Below are 24,015 nucleotides of genomic sequence, written 5' to 3'. Positions count from 1 at the left end.
TTAAAAATATAAAGCGCACAGTCTCTTACAAGCTCTGTTTAACTTGAATTTAGCTGGTTACACACATAAACATATTTTTATTGGGAGCTCTAATGTCTTACCTGTGAGCAACACTTCCTTTCTTGATATCAGAAATAACCAGAGGGTCCCCTGGTTTTCTACTTGATGGAGCTGTAATAAAGAATATATAGACATTTGGTTTTGTTTCTAGATATGCAGATGGACTTATCTGGACCATAAACCAATACTTCATACACATTCTGTACTTGTATCACATTCCTCTCCAAGCCCTAAATTATCTGAACTTCAGGTACAAATGAACAGCAGCATATTGGCAAGACTAAATACTCTTCAAAAATCAGAAAGTTTCAGAATTGTGGTGGCTGGTACAAAGTGAACTTAGCCTGATATGTCTGAATTCTGGGTTAGACCAAGACTGAACCATGTGAAAATATCATCGTACGGCTCCAGTGACCCATCATAAAATGTTGTGTAGTTGTAACACATAAGGAAGACTTCCTGTCATTACAATCTTTCAGTGCAACTACTAATGATGATTTTTTTGCTAGAATAAATCCTGTTATACTCTATCCCTGACCAACAGAGCTGCTCTGGCAAAATATCTAGAGTGGGCTAGTCCACACTCTTTCCATCCACTTCTGTCTCATCCAGTGCTTCAGGTAGGAAGGTAACACATCCTGGGTGAGAAGGAGGAATCCACTTCCCAGTCAATGGGACACTGTGGGCTGTGGCCACACACCCCACTGGGCTGACACACTCTTGCCATGTTTGCACAGGTGTAGCTCACATCACACCGATGCTTGCTTCACTGTATCTCACTGCTTCCTCTGGAGCAACCTGTGCCTCTTCCGATGAGTAACTCTGCCCTCCTGTACCGCTGCTGGGCCTTAAGAATTGTGGACTTTTCCCAGCTTTGTACTGGGGATATCTAGAAGCATTGAATATCAGTCAGTTCAGTAAAACTCCCACCACTCCTCTCCTAGCACACTTATCTCTTTTTGGAAGAATTTGACATTAATGGCCAATTTTTCTATCTGTCCCTCAAGGTTAAAAATATGCTCTGCTCTTCAATGCCAGGCACTGCAATTCTTTACCAACTTGTGCAAAAGTATTTGACAAGTTTCCCTTGGCCAGGAAATTTGCTCTGCGATTTTGCTTGACCTCTAGTTGCCTAGGAAGCAGTTAAATATACCAGAGGAAGACAACAGTGATCACTATCTTCCCCCAGAGGACTGTTTCTTGAAGTGCCTTCACCAAATGCATTGTTTTGGAGGGTTCATCCTTTTGCTGACAGAAGACTGCATTGAAGATCTGATATGGCAAGCAGTCAGCTTAGAATTTGAGGATGATGAATTCACATTGTTAGACAACTGCGTGGCACATGCTGTCTGTCTTTGGGAAGAGTATCACCTACAGCTGCTCTGAGAGGAGGTGCTCCACGTGGTGAACACAGACTGACTTTTGGGACTGTCAACAAAGAGTGTGCTGACATTAAAACATTGCCATGTGGCATAATGCTCTCAGCTCTCCTCAAAGCACTAATTAGCTTTGCACATTTAGGGTTCCTCAAGTGCCCCACACCATTTCTGCTCTGTGTACTGAGCCCTCTGCACTCTTTCACAGAAGGTATGTTTCCATCAGGCTCCCACGCCTGAACTGACAATCACCCAAAAAGTTGCCCATATTGGAGCATCACCTACAAAATCCTGATGTCAGTTACTTTAGCAGCTCATGAATCTTCTCTTTGATGCAAAATGACAGATCTTCACATACAGCAACCACATGGTAAATTAATAATGACATTTCCAACACAATATGCTAACAGGTCTTGTTAACCTTAGCTGCCCTGGCTGAGACAATCTTTGAATGTAAAAAGGAACTGTTCAAGAACTGCTGAAGAGTCATATTTCAAATGCAATGTCTCCAAAGTCCAGAAGACAGACATACAAGGATTTTGAAGAATTTTTTAGAAATTTGTCTAAAACATCATGCTTTCAGGAAATGATTTTGTTGCAATTTAGAGAACAGTAATTAACTTTTGGCAAGATATGTAATTTTCATAGCTTGTTTCTCATACTTTCATGTCATGGGTCAAATATATTACAATTCCATAATTTACTTGAATCCTTTGGATCAATTAGCATCTTGTGAAAATTTTAGAGTATCACTCTAGTGATGTTTTAATTCTATGTTTTTACCCTCTGAGTTGCCGTACTCTGAGGTTACATGCTACCCAATGCAGACTAGGGTTTGAGTCTTGAAATACTTTTTATGAAACTGTCTTACAAAATTACCAGAACTTAAGAAAACAGTCCATTACTGTTGTAAAAAGAAGAGAGGAGGAACCAAAATGAGGGAAAGAGTACAGCTCAAAGAGCAGAGCCACAAAGTACAAAGTATGTGGATGCAAAGAGTATGATGCTGCACACAAAGTTATCACAGTTTCAAACTGAGGAAGTGTGAACCAGCAGTATTTTGACAGTTCCCCATGGCTATTATTTGGTCTGGAGAATGAAAGCCTTTTGTAGGCACCAAACAGCTCTGGGTGAAATGAATCCCCCCCCCACTGAGAAGCAGATACACCACACTTTGTTTTGTTATTGTTCAATGGTCATGGTACACTTCCTACAAGAAATTCAAGTTGTGTTGCAGAGATAAAATCACTAATTTCCTCCTGAACTTTCATACCCTCTTGCACATTACCATTGCCTAAGATTGCCTCCCAAACACTGGTGAACAGATGCTGTCTCCAGCAAGAAGACTGAGTGCTATTATCCTGATTCTACAGATAAGGAAAGAAAACAGGAAAATTTCAGTCAAAGTTTTCAGTGAGCAATTTGAGATATCCATGCTTTATAGCTCACAATAGTTTGTAGATAACAGCTTCTATGTCCGAAATACAACTGCTGGCATTTTCAGCAACACCTGCAGATGAGTAGCAGTTCTGTGAATGCAACCCCATGATCTCAGTGTTTCTGCATAAAATCAAGCAGCCACTTGTGCAAAATCTCCAGCCCCACTCCCAGAATGACTTGTCTCAGCACAAGTCTTTTGCAGAGAAAAGGAAAGCCACCCTAATTTCTCCAGGGTAGCATTAAACCACCTTGACCATGAGATCGCCTCCTTTGTCTTTCTGAAATCCTCCATCTCATTCACTACGCAGCCTCCATCTCCTTTGTTACACATCACTATTTCATCTCTCCCCAGAGAGCAGAGAAACCAGGGTTCCAGTGGGAAAGCAGTATTTGACCAGTTAATATATCCACATCAATTAATGCAAGCTTGAAGTGACACTGTACAGCTTCAAGTCTCCACTTCAGAATTATTCCTGGTTTTAAGAGGCCATTAAAAAACGAAGCACCTTGCCACTCACCCATGTCCAGCCTTCTTGTTCAAGTCCCAGCTGCCCCTAATCCTGATCATAGCTGTACAGCTTTCCACTCATTTCCTCTCCTTGTCCCATTCTGCTTGTCCAATGAAGATCTTATCTTTTCTCCTCCCTGTTTCAGCAATTAGTCTACCTAATGTTCAGCTTCTGTAGAGACCTTAGAGTCTATGAACAACTGCAAGTGGACTGAAAAGTGCATAAAGTTGCACAGGTACTAAATTTAGTGTTGCAGCTAAACAGCTGCTCTTAAGCAAGTTGTTTGTTCTTTCTCTTTCAATTACTCAATGATCCTAGGTCTCCATCCCAGGTCTCTACCCTATTCTACCGACACTTTCCCGGCCACTTTGAAAGTAAGTTCAATAAAGTGTTGCCAGTTCTGTGTATCAGCTGTTCCATTATGTTTAAAAAAACCCTCAAAAAATGCTCCTTTCTTATTTCACTGCTAACTCAAACAAACCCCCCCTACGAAGTGACTTCAACAGATTTTGGGGTAGACATCTCATCCACCACCCAGACGAAACTCACTACTCTCAGCCTGGCTTCAAATGTTGGAGGTTGAGCAAGCTCTGAACAAACTGAACAAGCAAAGGAAAAACGCTCATGTGATGGAAAAATACTTTTTATACAAAGTCAGTCCATTTATCCACAATGCTGGCTTACAGCAACTAGACAATTTTTAAGAATAATGTGATTAATAATAAATAGACAAAGGAGCTTTTTAAAATTACACTGATGCAGCTCTTTTGTTCCTTAAGTATTGGTTCATGTGGAGCAGCTGAGAAATCTGTTGATATTTTCCTGTCTTGAAAAGAGTAACTTGTAATGGTTGAAAATTAAGTAGAGCTTGGCAGGTGAAATCACATAATACACAGAAACATGCTTTAGAAAATAAATTCTCATAGTCAATGTTATCTGTAGATATTTACAAAGCTTGTTTCTGATGAAATACAAAAACAATAAAGCAGACTACAGTATAGCTGCTAGTCAAAGTGACTCAGAGAAACTGATGACAGTTTGGGTGAGATTCTGATATTCTTACCAGCTTTGCCGCTTCTTATTCCTTGAGTAGTCCCATTAGGTTCAGAAAGATTATTTATGAGGCAAAGTGCTGCAGTTCATTACCAGTAAGGATATCAGAATCTTACGAAAGAAGAAAAGAAAAGGAAAGAAAAAAAGAAAAGGAAAGGAAAAAAAAAAGCTGTTAACTACAATTACCAGAATCTACTAGTAAGTAATTTTACTGGACATCATTCAATGTATTTGACAAAAAAATAATTAGTCTGTGATAAAGTAGCCAGTTGCCTCAAAAACCTTTAAAAAAGGTTTTTGTCTTTAAAAAGAAAAATCTATATTCATTACATGACCTAAAATCAATGTCAATAGCAAATAAATTGAAACAGCTTTGAGTACTACTAGCACTGCTTGTGAGTGTTCCTTCTTTTAGGGAAGGATTCTGTCATAAAAGCAAAATCACTTGCACAGGAACACTTCTGTGCTTTATTTGGATGATATCATTTTAAGAACGGAGACCTTCTGTTTGCTCTCATCAGGTAACTGGGTGTAAAACTAGTGATATGTGAAGGCATTAAATATATAGTCACATGTATTTGAAAAACATGAAATAAGGTTGAGTGTATGTATGTATCTGTCATTGGTAAAATTAGACAGATGATAGGACTGCAATGGGTATATGAAGGCAGCAGTGGGCAAGACCAGTATACTGGGAGGTAACTGACTTGAACTATCCAAAACTCAGAGCCCTGGATTAACATTAACAATGATGCTCATGAAACTTTCTTCTGTCCTCTTTTAAGGGGTTATGCTATCTAAGGGGATTTTTCATTTCTTCTCTTATTTTTCTCTTGCATTAATAAATCAGAAACTAAGGAAAGTCTCTTCTCCTATTACAAGTCTTGTGTTTCAAAGACCATGAATTAGCTTAATTGTCTTTAGTGTCACCTCAGACATGCCTTCATTAAAGCTTCTGGTTGTAACTCCAGCACAGCACTCTTGGTGCTCATTACCAAGGAAAACAATTCCAAGAAAGAGAAATAAATTCCTCTTCTAGGATCTCTGACTCCTAACAATTGACCTAGAAGAACTCCTGGACTTAAAAATAGACATATGTTCACATGTCAGTCCAAAGTGAAGTTGCATTTCCCGTCCAGCAAAAAATGTGTCTTGTCTGTCAGATTAGATAATTTCCTGACTTTCTCCTACAAATCCCAAACTAAATGGGGGATATGCAAAGTAAGAAAGGTGTTTCTCTGTAATGTTTTAATAGCACTTTCTCATTCACCATTAACTCCACTAACGTGAGAAGGAAGAGGATGAAACAGGTCTGTAGCACTTTTAAGAGTTCAAGCCCACAAGTGAATAAATCTCATCATCTCCATCCCCCCAGCTTAAGACATACCAACTCATACTAAGTTCCTCTTAGTATTTGTTTCTTAAAAGAAATCATGAAGATTTCTAAAAATATCAGTAATAAATGGCATGCTAATGTGCTAAAGTATCCTGACAGAAATTTGACAAAATGAATATAAAATGCTTATATTCTTCAAATCATACTGCCTTATTTAGGAGTTAATTAGGTAAAACAGAGCAAAACACTGAAAAGCAAGCATGAAATGCTTGCAATTCAAGACTTCTGCCAGTTATTAATATAAACCATTTAAAACCATGTAAATTATTAATCCTAGATAAATTTAATATGCATTAAATTCTATTAATGAGATTATTATATATAACAGATAATTTAACTTATATATTAAAGATACTGCAGTATATTCACAAGAGCAGAGCTAAGACATGTTATTCTGATTATATAAAGCACTAATATTTGGAATTAAATTCCAGATCAGTAAGACATGCAAAGTTTGGAAGAGGAGTGCTAAATACTAAATTTCAAGAACATTAACTTTCCATTAAAAGTTTATTCCTACAGACAAAAAAAAAAAAGTAGATGTCTGCAGTCCAAAAAATAACACAAATCAGATTACTAGGAAGATTGCATTTTTTCAATAACTTTACAAACCTTTATCAATCCTAAGAATAACATTTAAATAGAACAGCCTCACTCCAGGTTTTCTCATTTCTCAATATTTTCATTTGCACAGATACACGTAGACCAATGACTTTGCTTCAAGCATCACATCACATCTTACAGAGTCTAACATTACCCATTCCAGAGTGCAAAACAAGCAAACAGGCCTGCAGTGTCTCTCATTTGTTCCTCAGATGCAATCCTTAGCACTGAGATCCTTGCTGTACTTTTGATTAACCGCATTACACTGTGCTGGTAAAAGCTTCAACAATACAGGTCAAAGCACAACCTTCCCCCGAGACACATGAATAGCTGCAAAGAAAGACTAATAGCCTAAGAGAGGCCACAGCCATAAAAGAATGTTAATTCTGATGACACCACATTCTGCAGTGTCAAGGCCATTAACTTTGATGTGGATTGTTTTTCCTTCTGTCAAGAGCTGAACTCAGTACGCTGCAGTTTACCTGGCCAAAATCCAGTTCTAACACATTGTTTTACTGTCTCCACACAAAATAAGTGTAGGAACACTTTTAATTTCAAACCATAGCAACAAATACTTTTTGAGAAACAGACTGATGCAGGCCCTTGTGATCTTCAGCAATCTCCGCAGTCCCACGTGAAAGGGGATTTTGCTGTGACCCACACATTCAGGACTGCCCATAAGTTCTAGAGACTGAGGATGTATCTGGGTTCTGAAGCAGAAAATAACCCTAAGTATGTGGATCCTCATGTCTGTGAAACCCCTGTGTTCGGTGGGGTTCTGTTCAAGAGCCTGTGAGAGACCATGACAGACTCTGCTTTAAACTTCACAGCTATGGAAATATTTTGCATGGACTTCATTCTAATAATTTTTAATAAATAGCTTTAATAGGAGTTAAATATGTACTCTGCATGAAGGAATAAGTCAAACATTAGATTTTGCAAACTTCTGGCTTTGTTAGCTACTTGAAAAGGAGTATAAATATGTTACAGAATAGTCTTTCAAAAGAGAAAAAGCAAAAAGAAGTTTATACCAAAAGAAACGTGAGTCCATAGCTACAAGATCTATTATCTCTAGATTATCCCATAAACACGGTCTGAAAAATAAGCACTTTTACTTACAACTTATGGTGATGCCAAGTTCCACATTATGCTTCTTTGGTAGTTTCACATGAAATGTTCCACTGCTCGGTATAACTGATTCTATTAAAAAATATTTAAAATGTTAGATAATTTATAAGGTGCAGCAACTCCATGAGCATAGAACTATACATGTAAGCTGATGAAATCACATCAGAGTCACAAGGCAGGGATGAAACATGGGTGCTAAAATGAAGGAGGTATGATTTATAACTCTAGCGGTAATTTCACGGTAACTCAATTTTTTTTAAGGTTTAACTGAATTTGTGGAGATTGCATGGGCCAGCAGCCAGCTGAGACTGCAGGTTTTTAGCTTGTATGCAAGTTCTGCAAGCACACGTGAAAATTTTCCTGCTGGCAGACAGCTTTTAATTATAAGGACAGGAGATTGAATCTTAGGGATTTCCGACCTTTGTTGCTGCAGGACTAACACTTATTTTTAACTGTCCACTAAGGTAACTGCCATGGGCTTAACATCTAGGGGGAAGAAAAGGAATTCAGTGGTGCACACACATAATGCGTGCACCACTTGCTTGATATACACAGTTTGTGATTTTGTGGGTACATTATGTATGCTTAAACATATTACAGAATAAAGGAATGCCATTAGTAATAATATTCATCAGAAAAATAAATAATAATTCTTCTGGCCTTTATTAATTCAGCTTCTATTATTTTATTTAGAGATACTGCAAGTGAAACACCTCAAAAGGGTGTTTTTCTTTTGTTTATCCACCCTTTTTAATACTTTTCTGTCTTGCAAAACATTTCATTATTTGGCCTGTAGAGGATTTGTCTCTGTTGAGCAGAACATTTCTATCTCAGGCCAGAAAAATGTCTGGAAATAACTCAGAGGAGAGACAGTCACCAGATTTTACTACAGGACCCGTCATTTCTATTTGCTTTCTGAAGTAGACTGCAGGGCTGTGTGAAATGAGTAAGCTGTACAAAAAAACACGTTTCAAATAAGTCACTTGAAAGCTGAATGGTGTAGATGTGAGAAGAAAACCTCTACCTCAGATGCCTGACAATTGCAATGTACTTGGGATTTATTCCTTCATTTTTCTTGCAAGACAGAGTAACAGGACATTCATACCTGCAACATCAAATTCTATTTCCAAAGTGACCTTGTTGGTGATAGAGGAGTCTCTGAGCAGTTGATTGGCCTCATCAAAGGTGCTGTCTTCTGTTGGGACACCATTTATTGACACTATTCTGTCTCCTATTTGCAGCACCCCACACCTTGTTACAAAATGATATAAAACAATCATCAGATGTGCATGTTACCAGAACCAGCAGTATCACAGAATCATTTAGGTTGGGAGAATGCTTTAAGCTCACTGAGCCATTAACCCAGCACTGACAAGTCCACCCTTTCTGTGTGGAATTGCCACATTTACATGTCTTTTAAATACCTCCTAGTGATTTTGAATACCTACCTAGTGATTGAGTCTGATCTACTTCCCTGGGAAGGCTGTTCCAGTCCTTGACAACCTTTTTCATTGAAGAAATGCTTCCTAATATCCAATCTAAGCCTCCCCTGGCACAACTTGAGGCCATTTCCTCTTGTCCTGTTGTGTGTTATCTGGGAGAAGAGACCAATCCCCACCAGGCTACATCCTGTTTTCAGACAGCTGTGGGGAGCTATAAGGCTCCCCCGGAGCCTCCTTTCCTCCAGACTGAACACCCCCAGCTCCCTCAGCTGCTCCTTGTCAGAGTTGTTCCCCAGCCCCTTCACCAGCTCCACTGCCCTTCTCTGGATGCCCTCCAGCACCTCAATGTCTTTGCTATAAAGAGGGGCCCAGAACTGAACACAGGACTGGAGGGGTGGCCTCACCAGTGCTGCGTACAGGGACACGACCACTGCTCCGGCCCAGCTGGCCACACAGCTTCTGATATAAGCCATCTGATCAAACACATTCCTCCAGACCTTGAAGGATAATTGTGGCATAGCAGCTCAACAATCTACCTAGGCACAGAGGCTGCTGCCCCTTTGCACCATGACACTATCAAGCACTCCCACTATGGGCTGTGCCCTCTAGATGCTGGGACTGAGGAAGAGGGGTCTTCATGCTTCCACCCCACCCATTGACACCATCTGTGCCTCTGACCCTGGGCTGCAGGTGAAATGGCAGCTGGTGCTTGGCTCTGCAACTGCTATCATTCTCATGACATGATTAAATACATATATAAGCATAAAAGTGTAACTGAAATAATTAGTAAGAGAAAATTCTGGTATTTGATTCTGTACCAAACCTGAACAGAGCTGGGTATAGCTTCTCCCTGGCATGCTCAATTATCACTAGTTTGACTTGATTTTTTTTTTTGTTTGTTTATGAATATAGCTTCCAGTCTCCTTGTGGAGGACCCTGTATAGTCAGAACACTGTTGGTTGTCATTCTCTCATAGCTGAGCAAGTGCGTGAAACACCATTGTCAGAACAGAGAGTGTATTCCCTGCCCCACCCCACTGAGCAGGGCCCTGCAGTTCATCACAAACCAGCCCAAGGCCGAGGAGCGCTCACCACAGGCACTCAGCAGTCAGAGGAAGAGCCTCACCTTTCCGCCGGACTGTCAGCCTCGATGTAGGAGATGAGGGGTGGAGAGGACAAGGTCTCAGTAGCGAACACGCTACCCTGGAGCTGGATCCCAAACCCCACCATGGGGTCAGCTGTCAGCACTACCTCTGTGGTTTCTGTGTGCACGACCTGCCCAGCCAAACCAACAGTGCTAGAGGCTAAAGACACTATAAAACAGAGCAGACCAGGAGGAAAGACATTCATACACAGCACAAGTTCTATTGCTTTTTGAGAAAATTGATCTTTACACTAAATCTAGTCAGTGAAATGGCTCTTTCAAATTCAACTTAGGCTGAAGTTTATAAATTATGCATAAACAGTTATGGCATATAAGATAACAGAAAACATCTGGTTGTATGCTGGAATGCAAAAAGATTGTTCTTGTTTTGAGTAAAATAAACATGTTTGATATCCCCACTCCAAAAATCTCAAGACATCCTTGAATTCTGTTTGCACTGGGTTTGAGGCATGGCTAAGCAGAACTTTAACAGGAACTAAGGCAACTGGAGGCACAAGCCCAGCTGTTATTCAGGCAGATTCCTCTATGGACATCTCACAGCAATGCACTGATGTTAGCAACAAAGCACGTGCACCAGGCTCGCTTGCAAGGAGTAAGGATGCCTTCCTCTTGTACATGTTTACTGCAAGTCAGCAATTTGTTGGGCTAACTGGGTAATGTAAGGAAGTTGAACCAACCAGTCTGTTTTGGCAATCAGTATATCTCAAGGGATTGTGTGAAAAGAAGTTTTGTGGGGTCTCTCAAAGCCACTGGAAGACCCTTCTATGAGAAATGCAGGCAGCTACTTCTGTTCTGCTTTACTCACACTTTTTCTGAAAGGCTGCAGTACAGAACAAATCAAGACAAAAACAACACTGAGATTCAATACAATTACCTATGAAAGGAGGAGACTGCACCATTGCTTCCTTGATCTCTAAGTATCTATTGTTTTATTGTTTGAATTTGCCCAGTGGCAAACTATTGTCTTTCATTATGTCATAAACAGAAAGCTGGAGTTTTTCAATTCCTGTTCAGTAATGATAATCCCTCCAATGCCAAGGATTTGCAATGGTTTTGTGTTATCAATCTATGTCATTACCTCTCTAACTCTAATTTCCGTCAAAATCCTTTTCTGCCTGCAGCAGCTGTTAAGAATTAGGTAAAATTTCATGGTTTATTTGAGGGATAGTTTACCTGTGCATTCTTTTTTTCCTCTTAGATGCAGGAAAAAATTTTGATATTCTACATAATATTAGAACAACTGTACAAAGACATCGGAGGTTATATAAGTATTTTCCCACACTATGGGGCTGCAAGCATCATACTTTTGCTCCTTATCAGTTAGTATAAATCTGATTGATGTGGCACAGTTGGCAATGACAGTTCTTTGCAAAATTTTCACTTGCCTAAAACCTCACAAGTTTCTGTTTTCTCCCAGCAAACCTCCTTCCCACTCTAAAACCATCCTTCCCAAATTACTGTGAATTCTTCCTCATACCTTGTTTTAAGTTTCCTTTGTATTATTATGTATTATTCCTTTGTATTATCATGTATTATTGCAGATATTCTACAGCTTCCTTCTTCCTGTTTCTTTTATCTGCACTCAATAAGAAATTCTTATACACAAATGCAAATACTAAAAATCTGTTCTTAGAAACTTCCATCAGCTTTAGCATTTACTGCATGTGAAAAATAGGTTTCTCCAGCCCTCACTGCTGCAAAGGCTAAAATGTAACAAAACCAAATAAATTAACATAACACCTAAGACACCCTCTAGAAACATCTTAATTTAGGGCACCTCAGAAAAGTTCCATTTTCCCTTTCTTAAAGGTCATATAACAATTACTTGTTAACTTTATCTCTACTTCCCATCACTTATGCCTCTATTCCCCCCATACAGCAGGTATCTAGCTGACTCTGTAACCTCCTTAGTCTTTTTATAACGTCCTACCAGGAACCTAAATGTCTCATAAAATTTATTTCAACTCTTAGGACACTAGAAGTTTTAATTCACATTGGGAAAACAGGTCGCTATCTGTGGGATTTAAAACTTACTCTGATAAACATTTTGATGATGTTGACACTTAAGTATGACAATTCGGAACTCCTTCTACTCCGAAAGAAAATGGAAGAGAAATAGGAAAACAAACAAACAAAAAACCCCAACCAACCAATCAAAAAAAAAACCCCAAAAACCCCTCAGAGATGAAAACATCCTTTCCTAGTCATGTAACAATACCTGTCTCCTAAGACTCTGTAAAATGTCACAGGTACCCAAACCCATCACTTAGAGGGTGTTGGGGTTTGTAACTCAACAGTAACTGTAGCAAGAAACACTGACATTTTTTGGAAGCAGTGCTGTTGATTTAAAAAGGGGACATGAATGTGTTTGTTGTTCTAGTCAACGCTTCGCTATTGTTGGGGTACATTCCAGCATTCTTGTATAGTTCTTGTCTTAGCAACATTCCAGGAGGTTGGTTTGCTGTATGCTGTTATGTAAATAATGTTCTTGAAGATTATGTACTTGTTACTTTTATGCCTGAACTTATATGAGAAGCAGAGCAGGATGTGTTTCAAGGTGCATATGTGGATTACTATGCCTCCAGTGTCCCACTCTGACCCACAAGAAATTGAAAAATGTTCGCAATTCCTCCTGACAGCTGCTGGAAAAAGAGCACTCATGCATGTCTCCAATTTCTACCAGATATGCAACCCTAGTAATGTAAATTGGTATAAATTATGTTTTGCTTCCAACTACTAATAGGAACCTATTACAAAATACTTCAGGATTTAAACTTTAATGAAACAATAATCTAAATGTTTCCACAATGAATCCCACACTTTAAACAAACAAACAAAAAGCAGAGGAAGAATAAAAACTGAAAACAAGTGGTGTAACAAAAGCTTGTTGCAGCAGGTCATGGCCTCACATATTCAGAAAGACCTGCATAACTAATGCAATGATTGTTAAATCAGGACCATAAAAGTCTTGTAACGCCTCATGCCATCACACTTCATCTTCATGAATTATGCCACAATCACATAATATTATGCAACCTACATATTTTTATTCCCTAGTCACATTCTAAAAGATTTATTAAAATTTACCTTAATAAAACTCTCAAATGATCCAACTGGATTAAAGAAAAAAAATCCCACTAAAATCAAGAGTGTGCTTGATTTTTCCACAAAAAGCACAGCAGTCAATCTACCTGGTTCTCATGAGTGTCCCACAAAGGGAGAGGTTTTCCAAGTCTTGTCAAAGGCTAGTGGAAAGGTACAGGACTGGACATTCTCTATCCTGGTCCGTTGCAGGACATTCAGAGCAGTGTGGGTCTCTTAAGTTGGCTGTTACTGCTGTCACAAGTATGGCTATAGGTCTACTAACAGAGTAAGGAACACTGCATGGGCTGATAAGCAAACTCACAAAAAGAGCAAACAAGTGTGGCTGGCCAGCCAATTCCTCCCAGGCCAGTTCTGGTTCAGGGTTGTTGTAGTCTCTGGCTGTAATGAGGCACTGACCACACAGCGATGGGGCCAGTTTCACATATTTTGAAATGCTCTATACCAAGACCTCACGATGCGAAAGTCTAATAACCTACTGCACAACTAAGCCTCGTGCTAACTTCACCTATCTAGAGATCTGTTTACTCATAGCAGCTTGTCATCCCCAGGGCCTTCTGACTCGAAGAAGATTTTAGGTGGGCTGCAGTGCTTATGTGACTGTCACACTTAAATGCCACATCACTGGCCTCGTTGTGAGCCTTTGCAAGATAACACAGACAAGGCTGCCTTGAGGGAAAAATATCTGAAAAATTTAACACAAGTTACAGCTGTGTCCAAGAGCCATAACAGGATTAGCTTTGAGGATTTCATCCTCTGTTGAACAGCTAAAACATAGCACAACTGATGAACTATTTTTTGCATTGATTTTACTATTCAAAACAATTACTACTAGTGTAACACTATTACTGTTTCTCATGTGCAGAGGAGAATATGTAAGAGCTGGACCTCTACTGATACCATAGCATGACAGACACAGCATCCCCTCGTGACCCAAAAGAATGCATTAGAAGCTAACATGTCAATAGATGAGCTGTGAAAAATGGCTGATTGGATTAAAAATAAAAAATGCACTTACAGGCAAATGCTATGCAAAATTATGTGCTTTACAGAAGAAATAAGAACAAGCAAGCAACAAAAACTGCAAGAAAGCAAAACCTCAGCTCCTCTCTCATGTTTTCTCACAATTCCATAGTGACTGGCCTTGGAAGCTGCTGGTTTGCTCTGGTTTACTATGACCGTGGGGAATCTTTAAAACACAGCAGCAGTGCTGTAATGTGCAGCAGCTCAGTTCTTTCAGAGTGAGCTTCTGAGCATCGTTATCTAGAGCAAATGATTTACAGGGTAGTTCTCACCTCCCTGCTCTGGAGGAACTGAGCTGCTGTGCATTGCACAAAGATGGACAAGCCAAAAGAGAGGTGGCACTTGCATGGAGTCTGGGAAAAAATGCACTGACACAGCCACACTCTTTCCAGCCCAGTGAATGCTCATCAATATTTGAAGTGGAACAGCCTGCACATATCTACTCTGGCTAGGGAAATGACTGACTCATAGGCAATCCATGCCTTCAATCCCAGAGAGTGGTCAAATGAGGCTATTTAGTCTTTGCTTGTTGCTCTCCCTCACCAAAATAACTCTACAGGTCATGGTGTAGATATAAACATTAGAAATACCTAGGAGGTGCCATGGCAAGCTCTGCTTTCCCTAATGTGACAGCTGGTTGAGCTCACCAGCAATCTATTTTTGACTATTCAGCTATGAATTCTATTCCCTAATGGGCATGGGAAGATTTGAAAAGGGAATTTGAAAATCACTTCAGTAACACTGTAACAAACTCTTCCAGCACTGTCTGAAGAAAACATTCCTTTATAAATTTCAGATGAGATAGTTATGCTCATCTCATCTCATCTCATCTCATTTTACCACTGGACAAATATTATATTTCCCTACATCTACCAGAAACTCTCTCTTCTGTCTAGAATTTATGTATATTAATTAAGATACTGTGCAACATTTTTTTTTTTCGGCATCTTCCCCCTCCTCCACCCATTCACTGCACATTTTTGAGCAAATGCTGTTACCACCTACAGGAGCTTTTGAAGTCCTTCTTTTTCATCCTCCGCCTCATCATTGTCCCCCGTGGGCTGGTGGAGTAGAGGCTGCGAGGTAAGGTCCCCATGTTGAGGGAACTCAGGCTGTATGCACTCATGGAGGTAGGAGAGAAGGATGAAGACACCAGAGCTGCTGTAAGAAATCAAACACTTGGCATACAGCATTCAGTCTTCACAGAAGAGTGTGGCACATGCCTGTAACTCATCAGTGAACCAAACATTGTATGTATAGGCTATGTATGAGGTACAGGAATGGTTTGTGCATTTCCAGTAACAAAGACATTGAACCACACACGTGACCCCAGGAAAAATAAAGCCAGCATTTCATGACAACACTTGCTGGAAGATAGCAGAGAGAATGTAAACACAAAAGGTATATTCATAGCATACAACTTACTTCAAGCAAAGCATGTAAAATTAAACTTTTCCACACATATCTCCAAATGAATGGACATCAATATATCTATTTTAATCATTTTAGAAATGCATTTTTGTAGTAGGTAATTTCTGACAAAGCTTTATATACACTTCTCCAATCCAATGGTCTACTCATACATAGAAGAAGAGCTGATTCATTCAGAATTTTCAAGCCTTTCCCTGTCTACAAAGGCTGCTTTGTTACAGAGAGGAAAAGGTGTAATATGTCAGAAATAACCTTGGCATGGTTATGAAAAAGTGTTACATCTGTAAAACTGAAAAGGTTTTAGAGCCTGAAATGGGAAAAGTATGAGTGAAAGAAGGGAGGGAGGAGGAGGAGAAGAGAGTATGTCAGCAGGAAAAAGTGTGGACCATTACGAAGGCTTTTTTGAGGAGGTGCTTTCTGGAATTTCAGGGCTGGCATCCTGCAATGGTCAGGGTGGTGGGTGTTACAATGGTGGCAGGTGAGCAGGCTGCTGTGGCTGTTGGCACACGAATCCCAGGTAGGCTGCCTGTCGCTGCTTTCAACCTTCACTGCCCGCATGAGGGGAGGATGGAAATCAGAAAACAAAAGGACCAGAGAGGAGGGAAAAGTAACTGAATCCGACAAACAAAACAAGAAAAAAACACAAACCAGAAGTGAAATAAAAAAAAAATTGAAATTAAATTGAGAATTAAAAAAAAAAAATATATATATATATATATATATATATATATAAAACCTGGTCTTGGCTTTTTATCAGGGGATTCTAACTTGAGGAGCAGAAATAATTTTTTTTTCTCAGAAAAAATGCTTCTGATTGAGCTTTTTTGTATTTATTTTAAAAATGATGATTACTGGATCAATTTCTAATCTCCCTCTGGCTTAGGGGCTAAGACTGCAAACTTTCTCAGAAAATACTAAGACACTACATATGACCACTAACTGAAGGTTAATAACTCTCTGCTTGCATTAATCTATTTTAAAAAAACCAACCAGATACTTTACATGGCTCTGCCTAGAATGGAGATGCTTTCCTGCCATTTCAATTTACTGTATTGACATTTTAATTTTGCCACAATCTATTGCTGGCATTCTGCTATTCTGTGCAGTAAATGACTTCCCAATGCCAGCAGCAGGAAAACTCTATCCTGAAACCTGGTTAATAAAGAAAAGAGGTCTTATTGATTAGCTGCATGTGCAATTTTATGTTTTTGCTTTGTGTTTTGTTTTTCTCACTTGATCTTCGAAACTTTAAAATGTTCCTTCACTGGATGAAATTTGAGACCGTATTCGATTATTTAATTGTGGGTTCTACATATGTGGAATCTGGGATGTGCTGAAAGTGAAGACTGATATTTCCTAAGAGAACAGGATGCATTTCAGCTGTCAAATCTTAAAGGAAAGGGACTGAAATCTCCCTTGATTGAATACAGTATATTCATCATTAAATTCAGCATGTCTGTATCCTTGCTGAACCATAAAGGCACAGTTCAAACTGGGAAGTAGTCACTGGATTTTTTTGTCTTAAAACACCAAGGGATTCACCCATACTACAGAATCATGGAATGGTTTAGGTTTGGAGGGACCTTAAAGATCATCTTGTTTGAACCCTTCTGCCACGGAAAGGGACACCTTCACTAGACCAGGTGGCTCAGAGCCCCACCCAACCTGGCACTGAATACTTCCAGGGATGAGGCAGCAAAAACTTCTCTGGGCAACTTGTCCCAGTGCCTCACCACCCTCACAGTGAAGAATTTCTTCCTAACATCTAATCTAAATCTGTTTCTAAATCTGTTTCTAGAACACAGAGTTTGCTGTCTTTGTCCCATGAGCTGTATGACCTGTGTCCCTCTGCTACCTGCTGTACCTATAACGGCTGCAGACTTGTCTGTCTCCATGCTGGCCTTTAATGGGAGCCCAAAACCTTGGACATTTAGGCTGGATCTACACCTTGTGTTCATTTCTTATTCCATGGGACAAAATGAGGGGAGAAAAGGCAGCCACCACGGCAAGCCCTGTGCCCTGGCAGAAGGAAAGCTGTCCTTTGGTTTCATTTTGTATTACAGGAGCACTGATCTGCTAATTGCCTGACTGTACTACTTCTGATTTAACAGTGATGTCTATATCTACAGGGTCGACCTCTGGAGTCACACACCAGGGAAGGGACAGGGAAAGGGGAGCACAGGGTCTCATCATGTCCCTGCAGCCTGGTGGAGTGGTGGAGACCCTGCAGACGCTGCAACTGCCTGACCAGACCCTGTCTTCAGTCAGATTGCCTTGGAGTGGCACCCCTCCCTGACAACACACTCTGTGCCCTTGAATGAAAAGATTTATTTCTTTGCCCCAATATCACATATCAAAAGTAAGGGAGGAGTGTGATGTCAGCATCAGGCTGGGTCTGCGCCCCTGGGGCTCCTCACCCACTGGCACCACCACTCCCAGGGACTTTGGAAAATCTCGTGTTAGCCACAAAAGTCCCAGAAACACCAGAAGCAGCACAATACGGCCTCATGTGTCTTAGAGACCTAGCATGGCTTCTCAGATGGAACTGTCTCTTCAATTATGTGCACAGACAGTGAGATTTCTTAACTTCAACTATGGTGAAAAAATTAAAATCTGATAAGAACAATGTGGCCAGGTGGATTTTCATTATTTTCAAGCTGCTGTGAGCTTTGTTTAATTAAAAAGACTGCTTCCAGCAGGAAATTATCTGGTAGTCCTTGAGATTTTTTCTTAATGTTTTATTTTTGTGCTGAGAGCAGAGATAAAAATATCCTACAAAGTGGGAAAGTACACAAATTCAGTTTGCTCAGCTTGTAGAAGGATAGTCCCAATTCAACAAAAGTTCTGTAAAAGAAAATCCTTTTGTGTGTAACCACAGTAATTTAGTGGTAATTTCAGCTATTCCAGTACAGAGTTGTGTATAGTAAACATAAAACTAATGGGGCAGCAAGAGAAATGAACGTCAGCAGCACAGTATAAAGAAAAAAAAAACATGAAAAAGAATCCTATCTTTTATAGAGCTCCTCACTTTATTTTAGGGCTAAAATTTCAGTTTATTTTATATACTGACTTTCCTGCCCGTTTTAAATTCCTAACATATTTCCACAAGACCAATAACTGAGCTCAGCAGTTACAGTCCAAATGACTCAGCTTATTCCAGACATATCAAGGGAGATTTTCACTCTCTGCAGCCTCTAGGTCATACCACACCTGATGAAAGGCTGTTTCTAAGAGGGTACTTGCTTCTATAAAGCTTGTTATATCTTGAACTGGTCATGGTGAAGGGCTGGAAAGGTCTGTAAACATCCTAGTTATTCTCCTTTACTGAAGAAAGCAACTTTATTACTTTAGGGATGCTTTCCCCCAAAAGATGCTCTTATATATCATCTTTAGCAGATCACCTTGATATGATTTTATGACAGACACTTCTTAACTCTGGCACAGCAAGCGCATTGCTTTTTCTAAGCATCTACACTGGTTACTAGAACATTAACAGCATCAATCTGTTATAAATGTTGCTTAACAATCATTGCTTAAAAAAAAAATCCATCTCATTCTGCTTGTGCAGTATCCCCCTCTGCTCGTTGTGGCTCTAACCAGCTTAGGTAGGAAAGCGAAAGAGCTGATTAAAGGGAGAACATAAAATTGCAAAGGTATTCTTTGCTCACCCTGGTCTAGGGAAACTAATGTCTCCTCTGTCACTAGTTCATTATTCCCTACTCTGAGAAACTGTCTAGAACATCACTTATCAAAGGACAACTTGGATGTTGCATGGATGTCCCAGAACATCTACCATCACTGACATTTCGAGACCTCAGAAATCTTGTCTTGGTCTAAATGAGACAGAAGAAGCACAGTACCTCAGGCTCAGAAAAACGATACCACTGGTTCATGCTGCAACACAGGTACCTATTCTCTGTGTATTTGATGTTACTGTTTTGATGTCTATCAACATGTGCTATTTTAGACTGAATTTACGGATTACTGTGTATCAGCCACTTTCTCACAATTAGTTAGAAGACAAGACAGGCAGCCTCCATCTTCAAATACTAAGACATTTGATATACATTTGATTTGAGAATGGAAAGCCATTCTATTCAAGCATGTTGGTATGAAGTAAGTATCACAGTGAAAAGGTCTGCAATCTAGGGAACTGTTTCCAGCTTTCATAAGCACTGACAGTGAACCCATGAAGAAATCTCAGAAGCACTTTAAAAGACGATGGCAATAAATAACAATGCCATTAACAAGAGAAAATACAGAAGGGGTTTACGTATTTTAGGGGAGAACAGGTGTCATTAATGAAGTGACCATAACTATCAAGTCAATATGCTGAAAATAAATTGGCTGTGGTACTGCTTTCCCACTCTAAATTTAAGAAACAATGTAGATTAATTTACTGAAGTATCTCGTAGCACCTCCAACAACTGCAACAGTAGAGTCAACATGTGTCTTTATGTACAAGTTTGTAGAGGTATTTCTTAGCAAAACCATTCCCTCTCTGGCCATAGGAATCTCAGAGGGTTCATTAAGACCAAGAAAACACAGAGCTGCTCAGAAACTGCAGAAGCATCACCTGGGGAGCTGAAACAACATTTACAGACATAACTGCGGTGATAGCTTTGACCACTCAGCATGGGCAGCCAAAGTAAAAGGAAGAAAGAGAAAGGGGTATTTGGTGCTCCCAAACGATCTCTTACCGTGCTCTGGGCCTTTCAGCGCTAGCCGTGTCTGGTGGTGGGGCAGGATCTCCAGTTTGACATTATCCGCGGCATTAGCCAAAAACTGCGTTGCCTCTGCCAGCGTACAGTACTCCATGCTGGTGCCATCAATGGACAGAATATGGTCTCCTACGTGTAATGCACCACATCTATACAAAAGGGGAGAAACTTGGTATGATCAGGTATGCCCTTCGCTCTTCTGCCTTCAAACTGGTCATGACAACTATGAACGTGTTCTCTTTTTTTCGAGAGACATTTGTGATTTGTAGGCACTGCCACTGGTCAGACTTTATCTCTATTAGTACAAACCTTAAAAACAATTCAGTTAATACAGTATATGCCAAGACATCACTCACAGAACTGCAATGGGGTAGCTGACTCTAAAAATATATGTGAATGACAGCAGGATAAAATGAGAAGAGCTTAAGGAGACTTGAATAACTTGGTCACATATCCCTCACACAAGCACCCAGTTCATCATTTTTTGAGTTACAGTTCAAACACTTATTAGTACAAAAGCTGTAAGTGATGATGAAATTATGCAGTAGTCAAACAAATAATGAAACCAGGGCTAGCATGGTGACTCTAGGAGTGGGGTGGGGGCTATCTGCTAAATCTTGCTGCACTCAAGAGACTGGCTACTGGATGAGTTGAGAAATGCAAACACAGCAGTCAGCATCCCGACGTACCAGTCAAGTGGACAGCTCCTTTAATTGGTTACCCCCTGCGAAATGGGAAAAAACAGAGGGAGAAAATTAAAGCATCCTGCACCATTGAACTGGAGAACACCCCTGGATCAATGGCCGACACTGTCAAAGTTTATACTGTAGGGAAAAGCCCACAGAGGAGCTGTAGACTCACTGCTACAAGTGGGTGCTACCAAAAGCACCGTTGACAAAGAGGAGTTACAAGGTAGGGTGGCTGGGGACATGCAGGAGGAATTTGCTGCTGAAACCTAATATTTAAAAAAAATTTAGAGATATGAATATAGAAATATATTGTTTATGTACAAACACACACATACACACACACACACGCACCCCAGGAAAGATACCACAACTCTGTTCCAGGGGTTCAGACCACTGGGGAAATGTATGTAGCCATAATTTTAATGATTTAAATGGTTTTATTTAAAGGTTTAAATGAAGTGGAAATACTACAGCAAAACAATTTATAAATACAGAAGCCAGTCTTCCTTATCCCTCACTTGAATTCTAAAATATCAGTAAAAGAATCCAGACATAAGGAGCTCCATTTCACTGTGCCACAAGAATGAATGATATATTCTAAAAGAACACTTCAAGGTTGCAAGACCTCAAAATTTACTTCCCTTGACAGCTGTTCCATATGGTGGGGGCTTACTTCAAGAATTCCAGTGGGTTATGGGTTTTGGTTTTTTTTTAATACTAATCTGTGCCTCAGCGTTACATTTAATAGCCAGAGCAGACCTGTAAACTCCTGTGTTGCATGGTGCAATCAGCCAGTCACATTTTACATGGGGGCTGGCTTATGTCACCGAATCCTACACGAATGAGCTAAAGTAGATTGTGTCCTGGAAGTCTTAAACTCAGCAGTCTGGAACAGCAATCTGACAAAGTGCTAATTTTAAGACATGCAACCTTGAGAGGACCCGGTTCAGTCGATTTTCTCAAAAAAGAGAAGAGTTCCTTTAAAACCAGACCAAACAGAAAAAGAAGTAAAATGTACACATGGACCTGCAGTGTCAGTCCTCTGTCACACTCACCTGTCTGCAATACTTGCAGATTTGATTTTGTCTATGACAATGACCTGTTTGTTGCAGCACATCGAGGTAGTTAGTGCAACCCCAAGAGCAGCACCGGGAGTTTTGGCAACTTCAACTAGTAGTGGCCCAGAAGCTGTTGCTACTGAATCTGTTAAAATTAAACAACAAAAGATCAGTATTACACCAATGTGGTATTTATGCCATTTTCATGTTTTCCTCACATAAAATCTCCATGGCTCCTCTATTTCTCTAACCAGATAACATGCCACTTCAAAAAATACTGTAATAGCATCAATTAAGGTGTCAATAATCAGCTCCTGATGTTGAAAAAGATAAAAGCAAGAGGAAGTTTGTGAATCTGGGACGTCCAAAAGTTTCAGTCTGTCAGAATCAGAGATGGACCAGATGAGGGAAACGGGATGTGTTAGTGAATCATTCTCTTGAAAAACTGAAGATAAACATTACCTGGAATTTAAACAGACATGCTAGAAAACCAGAATTAATTAAAAAATAGAAAATTATCTGAAAAAATATGAGCAACTGAACAGGTTAGAGAGGGAAGTTAATTAATTTCCACAAAAGAAGATGAAGGCCTGTAGACAGCAGCTATAATAATCAAATGAAGAAGATAAAGAAAGAAAGCATTCACAAAAAGGAAGGACAAAATGGTGAAAGTGCAGGAGGCATGACACCCAGAAGTAGTAGAAGTTAAAGCAAAATACATGTGAGGAGGTTCAGAAGATTTTAGTAACATTTTGTTACTGGATAAAATACTGCCTTACAGCAGGACATAGATAATAAACGACCAACACTGAATACAGAAAAACAGGAAAGTAAGCTGGAGCAGCAGTCATGATCCATGACTGTGGTGAGAAACTACCCAAGAGAACAAGTGCTAGACACAGCAAGGCAAGGAGTCAGCACGTTTCCTCCTAAATGCCAGAACAAAGCAGGCAGTGGTCAGGATGAAGCACATTCTGGAGACTGGCTGAGAACTCCTACTAACCAATACCCATTGATCCATAACTCATCTTGGTGCAGTAAGATACAGTAAGAGAAGATGTCCTTTAAGGATATAAAAAGACTGAGACAAATGAAGTGCTATCAGAAGCCTTTGGAGGTGCTTACAATCAGAATAAGAAAAAACAGAATAAACAAAGACTTATGCTGGATCAAAGTTATCAAATGTCCTGCCGGCAAACAGGAGAGATTGGTATTCACAACATACTGGAACCAGCTGTGAGGCTACAAAGACAACATTCAATTGTGGTGTGTCTCAGAAGACATTAAGATTGAAGCTGTATAAGAACTGCAGCTGGGCTTCCAAGTATGGGGGAGAGGACAGATGTAAGATACTCCACTCAGTCTTAAATCAAAACATCAGTTAAAAATGTAATACTGGCACAGAAGAGACAGTGAACTGTATTAGCATTCAAAATTAACAATGTATATTAAGAGACAAGAAATTGAATGAGAGAGTGATGAACACTCAGTGAAGATGCTCTTCCTCATTAGAGTGTAATGTAGGTAAACTGCATATTGGTATGGAGTGAAAGAAGGTTGGATCGAATAACACACAATACCAGAAAAGTGTCAGTTTCCTTTTCCCCACACAACTTAAAATAATTTTTATATTCCTGCTGGTTTTCTTTTTTACAAGTTCAAAATCTGAGTGTTTGAAGGCAAGATTCAGCAATTTTGAAAGCAGTCATTAAATCTGAGTGAACAATTTCTGTCCACAACTAGAGCTGAGTTTTTAAAGGCTCAACCTTCACAGACACTACCAAAATAAGCTACTCCACAAACCTGAACTGATCTTTAAA

General features: G+C 39.7%; 1 protein-coding gene across 6 annotated transcripts in view; it reads right to left on the bottom strand.

The window, feature by feature from the left end:
* Positions 1-24,015, bottom strand: part of GRIP1 (glutamate receptor interacting protein 1) — a 317,097-nt gene that overhangs the window by 26,908 nt on the left and 266,174 nt on the right. For 3 of the 6 annotated variants that reach the window (XM_063396516.1, XM_063396518.1, XM_063396514.1), the window contains 7 exons: positions 22,193-22,340; positions 20,428-20,597; positions 15,302-15,457; positions 10,133-10,319; positions 8,671-8,816; positions 7,557-7,637; positions 102-171 (listed from right to left, as the gene is read on the bottom strand). In XM_063396516.1, the coding sequence (XP_063252586.1) occupies positions 102-171; positions 7,557-7,637; positions 8,671-8,816; positions 10,133-10,319; positions 15,302-15,457; positions 20,428-20,597; positions 22,193-22,340 (958 nt within the window). Of the gene's footprint in view, positions 1-101; positions 172-7,556; positions 7,638-8,670; positions 8,817-10,132; positions 10,320-15,301; positions 15,458-16,119; positions 16,276-20,427; positions 20,598-22,192; positions 22,341-24,015 lie in introns of all 6 variants that reach the window. The other 3 variants (XM_063396520.1, XM_063396515.1, XM_063396517.1) reach the window with 3 other exon arrangements.

Source organism: Prinia subflava, chromosome 4 (assembly GCF_021018805.1).
Source record: "Prinia subflava isolate CZ2003 ecotype Zambia chromosome 4, Cam_Psub_1.2, whole genome shotgun sequence".
NCBI lineage: Eukaryota > Metazoa > Chordata > Aves > Passeriformes > Cisticolidae > Prinia > Prinia subflava.
This window is presented reverse-complemented; position numbering and strand designations above follow the sequence as displayed.